The sequence below is a fragment of the Capricornis sumatraensis genome, chromosome 2, assembly GCF_032405125.1.
Source record: "Capricornis sumatraensis isolate serow.1 chromosome 2, serow.2, whole genome shotgun sequence".
In the NCBI taxonomy this organism is placed as follows: domain Eukaryota; kingdom Metazoa; phylum Chordata; class Mammalia; order Artiodactyla; family Bovidae; genus Capricornis; species Capricornis sumatraensis.
Genome location: NC_091070.1, coordinates 163,499,741 through 163,507,727, shown reverse-complemented (window position 1 = coordinate 163,507,727; position 7,987 = coordinate 163,499,741). Strand labels below are relative to the sequence as shown.

The following is a 7,987-nucleotide window of genomic DNA, read 5'->3' as shown; positions in this document are numbered from 1 at the left end:
TTTAGTCTCTAATTTAATTGGCAATACACCCTGCTTCACTCACCAAGGACAGCTCTCCTTGTCGTTTAAACATTTGCTTATGTGTGTGCTCCCAGGGCGGGGGAGCCCAGATGCGTGCAGGTGCCAGGTGTGCAGAGTAAGAGCAGGGATGAAGGCACAAATGCCCTGCAGTGCTTGTGCCCACGCCTCCTCTCTGTGACCTGCTCCTCAGTCCTTTCCTCACATCTCCGGCCCATGCTTCCACTTTGCTCTACAGGTTGTCCCAGCTGGTTGTCTCTTTCCCGCCACCCTGCTGCTGTACTATGTTCACGGAGCCTGGAATAAACCTGCAACCTCTCCTCCTTCATCTCTTACTTCCCTAAACAGTTCCCACTGTGTCTTCAAGCATCAGATCAAGCATTGCACACTGCATAAAGGCCTTGTTAATTATTCCCAACGGCGCTTTTCCTCTGTGTTCTTTTCCTTTGTACAGATATCCAATATTAGGATTAACCTGTTCCCATACCCATGACCATCATCTCCACTAGAAGTGAGAATAAGGCTTCCGTCTATGGGGTCGCACAGAGTTGGACATGACTGAAGCAACAGCAGCAGCAGCAGTGTTTAGTTAGCAAAAACCTAGTCCAGGTTTTGCTAACAGAACACTCCCTCCACTTTGTTGAATGAATGAGTGAGTCCTGGTTCCCCATCCCAGTGCCCCAGAGGCCAGAACCTCCATGTTACTCTCTGTGCTGGCTGCTGGTTCTCTCACATACTGGCAGATCCAATGCACAGCAGCACAAGCACCACCCTTGTTAGAATTCCATCCCCACACATTCCTATCTACCAAATGGGCTTTCTATGCACTTTCATTGATATCTGACTTTTGGGGTTTGGCTGGACTCGATTTAAAGAGACAGAAGCTGTCGGGGTCCAAGAAGACGGTCTGCGAGACCCTCCCCCCAAGTTTTTGGGACCACTTGGGTCCCCAAAGCTGGGGAGATGGTTTGCGGAGGCTTTGCCTGCTCCAAGAATGCGCTCTGCGCGCTCAACGTGGTCTACATGCTGGTAGGCTTGTTGCTCATTGGAGTGGCTGCATGGGCTAAGGGCCTGGGTCTGGTGTCCAGCATCCATATCATCGGAGGAGTTATTGCAGTGGGAGTCTTCCTTCTTCTCATTGCGGTTGCTGGACTGGTAGGTGCTGTCAACCACCACCAAGTACTGCTTTTCTTTTACATGATCATCCTTGGTTTGGTCTTCCTCTTCCAGTTTGGAATCTCTTGCTCATGTCTGGCTATTAACCTAAGCAAACAGACAGATGTCATCAATGCTTCTTGGTGGGTCATGAGCAACAATACCCGGGATGAACTGGAAAGAAGTTTTGATTGCTGTGGCTTGTTCAACCTTACAAACCTGGATCAACAGGATTATGCTTTCTGCACTGCAGTCTGCAAGAGCCGGAGCCCCACATGTCAGACGTGTGGAGAAAAGTTTCTTAAGCATTCAGATGAAGCCCTGAAAATCCTGGGAGGTGTTGGACTCTTCTTTAGCTTCACAGAGATCCTTGGTGTTTGGCTAGCGATGAGATTTCGGAATCAGAAGGATCCTCGAGCCAACCCCAGTGCCTTTCTATGAGACTCTGGATCCTTCTGACATCTTTCCTGCTGTCTGCTCTCCCTAAGCTTTTTCTTCCCCTTAGGGAAAACTTGGGGTCTGTAGCCCTTTTTGAGAAAAAGGAAAGGGCCTTTGCCATGTTCCCTAAAGATGACTGAACAGTTAGGCTTTATGCCTTGATATGCTTTGCTGGGAGAAAGATTATAAGGAATAAAGAAAAGCCCTTCTTCCTTCCTCTCTCCCTAAGTGGATATGGGAAGTTTCCAGGATTACATGAGATGGGATGGCGGTTGGAGTCATTCCTGGCTGTTTCCCCTCTTCTCCCTTCCATATGCTGGACCACCTCAACACATCTTTGCTCCAAGGGTAAATCAGGGACAGATCCAGAGAGAAAACTACCAAGAACTCTTGTAATAAGGAGGACCTGGTTTGGGGAGGTTCAGTAAATATAAAAATAAAAACCATTTAAACTCTAAAAAAAAAAAAAAAAAAAAATCTGACTTTTCCTTGACATTGCTGATCTTCAGCAAGTTAGTAGAAGAAAGCATCTCTCATAGAAAAATTAAAACCACTATGAATTCATGTGTCACTCTAAGTGTAAATTTATTAATATGTTAATTCTGCTAGTAGTATGTACACTGAAAAAGAGAATGGGAAGCCAATAAAGCATAGAAATGAACCTCTAATGGTGGCATTTCAGGAAATAAGAAAGGACAGATGGGAAGATATTTCTGGACTGGGAGCTTCTGGGTGCCCTTCACATTGTACCACACAAGCCATTTCCTATTCCTGTACAGAAGGTTGGATCTGCTGCTATGACACTCTTTAGCTCTCCTGAGAATAATATTTCTATTTCTGTCTTTTATAAAAAGGTAGAAGCACCAGCCCTTCTGGTTGTCAGGGACTAGGAAGAAGCCCTCCTCATACAATGGCCAGAAAAAGTCAAGAACAAAGAAGTCTACTTTTTCTACATCCAATAGACACTGCAATAACACTTCCCAGTTCAGAAAGAGGCAATCAAGTTCAATGGAAACAGATTTATAATAATTGTAACAATAGGTTACACTGATTAAGTGTTTACGCAGGTGCTATGCTAAGCCTGTTCCTTTATTCCTTACACTAACCACATAATAAATGTTATTTTATTATTCCCATTCTACAAACAAGTAATTTGCCCACAGTCACACAGCTGATAATTGTCTTAGTCAGCACTGGTGCTCAGAAAATTGTTAGTCAAATCCTAAACATACCTTTTTATCTTCTGGAAGGTACCCCCTGGTATCATGAAGAAGGTCCCTAATTAAGCTCATGTGTCAATATACAATCCAGCACTGCTGCTATAATTATTATGATCTTATATATGACAAAACATTTAAATTAAATTTATTTCATTCCTTTTATTTCATGTGATTAGAAAAGAGATTATAATTTCTAAATCTAATTTTTACAGAAAACAACCACTATAGAGAATATGTGCTTTACCATTATTTCCAATATATTTTCTACAGACATTTAGAAATATCTGAAATATACAAAGCACACTTTCAAAATGTTTGAGGAACCAGTTTAAAGGATGCTACATGGTCCCTGACTCCAAAGGGTTTACAACCTGAAAAGTACCATTGAGACCTCAATAACATTCCGACTCTGACATGTGTCCAAACGTGTCCAAACTGATATGAAAAAAAAAAAAAAAAAAAAAAACCCTGAGCACTCACCATCCACTCAGAGAGCAAACAGACTATTGGATGTCAGAATCATAAAATAGCTATTGTCTTCATCCTTGTACTTTTAAGTAATTGTTTCCTAAACACAGTTATAGTCACTAAGTCTGCACACTTCAGAAATTCCAGATCTTCACTAAATCTCACGGAAACATATGAAGGCATATTCCTGGAGATCTCTTTTAAAGTATCACTTCCATCCATCAAATCAAAGTTTCTGTAAGTATCCTGTGTTTAAATTTTTTTCGACAGGAAAGATATGGGATCCCAACAGCAAGCAAAAATCTTGCTGGCCTTGTTACTACTTTCTGCAAATACAACTCATATGTGTTTGCTAAGTTTAATGTCATTTGTTGAAATACATTTAACCCATGTCATTTGGTTCACACCAAGTTAATACTGGCTTCCCCACGGCTATGATCAATTCAGTCAACCAGCTGGTTTGACTGATTTTTCCTTTGAATTTGACCTAATTGCCTCACTGTTTGGGTATCCACAGATATCTTTACACAAAGAGAAAGCAGGCTTCACGTTAACTTGCTAAATGAGGGTTATTCTTTTCTTCTGAGATCTGCCACAGATTTATTGAGTTACAAGTGACAAGAGTTACAATCATATGCCCCTTTTCCTCTCTCTCTTTTCAAAATGAAAATATGAATATATAAAACTCCGCAAATGCTAAATGAGAAATCAAGTAGCAATTGTGTTAAGATACATCTGTATTATATAGAAAGAGGGATTTCTTCTGTTCTGAAATGCCATCAAGAGATACTATGAAGGAAAAAAAATAGCACCACAAGAAATTTTAAAAATCCCCTTTTTAGTTGTACATTTGGATCCTTCCAGATAATTAATCTTTAATAAATATTTAAATGTCATTTTCTTTTTATATTGCAGTATATACTACTAGTTCTTTAAAAGTTAACAAGGATTAATTTTCTTTCAAAATAAATATTCTGTTTAACAAATCTAGGTTTCTTTACTGACATATTTTTTTTCAGTCAAGTCAAAGCTCTGATCTTATTCAAAACTCAGAGTTTTATCCAAATTTGTTTACCTGTCTACTAATCAAAAGATTTTCAGTATCTAAAATCCTGATGATAAAAGAGAAAGAGTCATAAAATGTTCATAGAAATCGGATCAGATGGAGCATCAGGTAATCTGAGTAAATTTTTCCCTATGATTAACCAGTTCTTAATGACAACATTTCTTATCTTACAACTGTGACATGAAGAGGGAGCTGTAGCTCTTCTGAGACACAGTTCTGCAAGAACAGCTTATCCACGCTCTCCGATCTCGTGTCTGTTTCTCTTTCTCTCTCCCTCTCTTGCGCTGCCCCTCATTCATTCATTCTTCCATCTTTTTGCCATTGTGCCAGCTCAATTTAAATGTATCTGCTCTGTATCTGTTCAAGTGGAGATAATCCATGCAAATCAGGAGCAGTGGTTTTCAATGCCTGGTTCACAGAGAGGACTCAGCTTGAGGAGGTCACTCGTTCACAGCCGCTCCTCCCATTATCTTTTTCCCCTTATTGCAGAACTGCTGTATGTATACAGTGACTGAAAGGACTCAATTTACTGCAACTGCTGCCTGGCTTTACTTACAACTTTTTTTTTATAAAGGAACTTACCTCCATCTGTCTTTTCAAGGTAGGAAGTCTGATTCTTCTAAAGACGTGTGTAATGCCTCCACTGTCTGCTCATTATCAAATGTCACTTGAATGCTTTATATTGTTGCTGGCATTAGGCACAAATGCTGTGATTCCAGGTGCCTCACGCTTTTGTTACTTAACTGTATAGGTACAATTGTTTAAGTGCTGAGTAATTGTAATGTTTATTTTCCCTGCAGCCAGCTTCAGTTTTACAATGCAATAAAGAGGATAGTGTCCACTCTCTAATACAGAAATACAAATCTCTATCAAGTTTTCCCTCTTAAAAAAATAATCTCTTTAGTATGTCTTAACTTATCATGTATTCTGGCCAATAATAGCCAAGTGTACAATTCAACCGTGCTATTTTTTTTTTTTTAACCTGGAACATTCTTGCAGCATTTTCTGTGAAAAAGAACTAACTGTTGAAGTGTTTTTAACAAGAGCAAGAAAAGGATGTATTTTACTTCATTCTGCTGCAAAGCGGGAAACTAAAGGCCTTATTGCTAACAGGCCTGTCAAAGAGATTTATTTTTCACAATTTATAAATTGTTACTAGGCTATGCAGAAGTATTACAATTAGTTAGGATTCATTACTGTCATTATACATGCTATTATTTATTGTTTTGAGATTGAAATTGCATTATAAAAAAGTTTGATGTAACAAGGCTAAAAATAAGCTTACGTTTGTATAGCACTGTTTGATATCAATTTTTAAGACTGATTTCAATAGCCAAACGGTTATGTTTGGATTAAAAATGCATGTAAGAGGCTAACAAGACTTGATGATATACATGCTGATTTATGAAGGCAATTCATGGGCTTATATTACTTCATATGTGTTTCCTTCAAGTTGCTTGTAATGATATTTTAATCATTTCTTAGTCATTTCAATTTTAAAACATACTAAATTTCTTTGTAGAAATCTCTTTCTGATTAGTACAAATATAATACTCCAGTTATAATTTAGATTTCGGTAAACTCAATAAGTCTTTGAAAGCAGGCTTTATTCATATTATTTTACATTTATTACCTTATATTTCTGGCAAGGTATGACATGTGGCTATGACAAGACTATTTAATTTCTTGTACAGTATAGAATTGAACATAAATAGTAAACAAAGTTGACAGTCCTGAAAAGAAGAAAAAATGAGCCTCTGGTACACTGAATAGTTCTGATGACATAAATCTTAGTTTTCATCTTCTAGGTAGGTGCTTGTAGTTAGTGGAGTTCGAGGGAAAAAAATTATTATCCACATAAAATATCTCAGTGCCAAAAATGTGCAGTTCTTTTTTCTTTTTGGTACAGAGTCTTCTATTTTAAAAATGCATTCTGATTTTTGAGTACAGTACAAGGCATGAAGCCTTGTCATTGTTAGCATAAAGACATCTACACAAGTATTACTGTGCAGAGGGCAATCTTTCTGTCTTTGGCATTTGTTAGGTTACTGTACATAGAATTTAACAGATAAATATGTTCTGCTTTGTGGCATTTTAGTGATCCTATTGGTATGCAGGATACTCTGCTAAGACAGCAACAGGAAGAAAAAGATATATGTTTTATAGCAGTGGGTAATAAAAGCCCTACACAGTGAGAAAAGAGGAATATGACTTATTTCTTACACAGTAATTAGAATTTCTTTAAAACTCTTTGAAATACAGAATGATAAAGTAAACTGAGGCTTCCCGAGATGGACTAATTGAATTTATCTATTCAAATCATGCTGTTCCGCATGAATATCATCTTCCCAGACACTGTCACTGGAGGATTCCATTCACATCTTCAATATTACCAGGGAGGAAAGAAAGGACGTGCAACTAACGGTAGAGGGTGATTCTCTCATATTTACGATGACTTTGAGAGAGGCAACCGACACTTGAAAACCTTAACAGATGGAAAGGTGTGTGGGATTGCCTGGTTGTTTGAACTTGAAACTAGTGTGAAACTGAAGGATGCCCTTTCAGAACAAAGGAACGCCATGTAATACTCTTCAGCAGTCAAGCTGAGGATAGATATAAAAAGTGGTCAGGGAGGTCTTTTGGGGACAGAGAAAATGCAAACAACGAGGCATTCTCTTTTCAACCAAATTACTGGTATTTGATAGGTATGACGGCATTCCCCCCACGGCGTTTCAAACCATCATTTCACAGGGTTATTTCAAAAGCATGTATTTTAGAGGCTTTCACATTTGTTTGCAAACCTCCTAGGAAACTCTCCAAAGACCTAACATGTATGCCTTAAGTTAGGTTTTACTGTGCATCCTAAATAAAATGGTCACAGCTTTCAATTCCCCTGGGTTTATTTTGCTTCATCCGTAAACTTGCCATTCCTCTAGTAACTCATTCAAGCAACTGTTCAAGATCAGTTACATTTTATTCCATTTTAGTATGCCTTGCAGCAAAATGTATAGAACTAGTAAAGCTTGTAGCTGTATATAACACCATGTTGTTATTCCCACCTGGCTCTTTTCTGCTGGTTTTACTGAGTACAGTTAAAAAGATAAATTATCATCTTAAAAGGATGCTATAGTGGGTGTTAATAAGTTCTCTGTAACTTCAGAAGTGTTTAGTGGGGCCAAAGAAACTTGCAGCCCTGCCTGAGGGAAAACAATGTGTTTCATCACCAGACATTTAACACTTATGTCATCTGTAGACATGAAAAATTTTCTCAGGAACTATTGTGTCATATCGTATTTATTTTCTAAATCATGAAACTCATTGCTGTGTATGAATTAAATGTAATATTAAGTGAAAACTCAGCAGATGCTAATTATCTCTTTTGTCTTAATTTAATCTGCACAGCACTATGAGGTCAATGGAACCATCATACCCATTTCCTAGATAGAAACTTTGGGGTTTAGAGAAGTTAAATAACTTAGCCAAGGCCACAAAGTTGTAGTAGAACTGAGCTTTGAACCCATTTACTTTGATACCAGTGTTGAAACATCACACAATATTACCTTCCTGACTAATTAGCTCAGATAACTAAATGCAACAAGAACACCCTTCCAACTCATAGTAA

The 7,987-nt window shown here is 38.2% G+C and overlaps 1 protein-coding gene across 1 annotated transcript; it reads left to right on the top strand.

Annotated features, from left to right (window-relative positions):
• Nucleotides 1-907: 907 nt before the first annotated feature.
• Nucleotides 908-2,016, top strand: LOC138073964 (tetraspanin-31-like). Its single transcript, XM_068965930.1, has 2 exons — nucleotides 908-1,047; nucleotides 1,294-2,016. Exons 1-2 carry the CDS (start codon nucleotides 982-984, stop codon nucleotides 1,612-1,614), a joined length of 387 nt encoding a protein of 128 aa, XP_068822031.1. The 5' UTR covers nucleotides 908-981; the 3' UTR covers nucleotides 1,615-2,016.
• The last annotated feature ends 5,971 nt before the right edge of the window (nucleotides 2,017-7,987 follow it).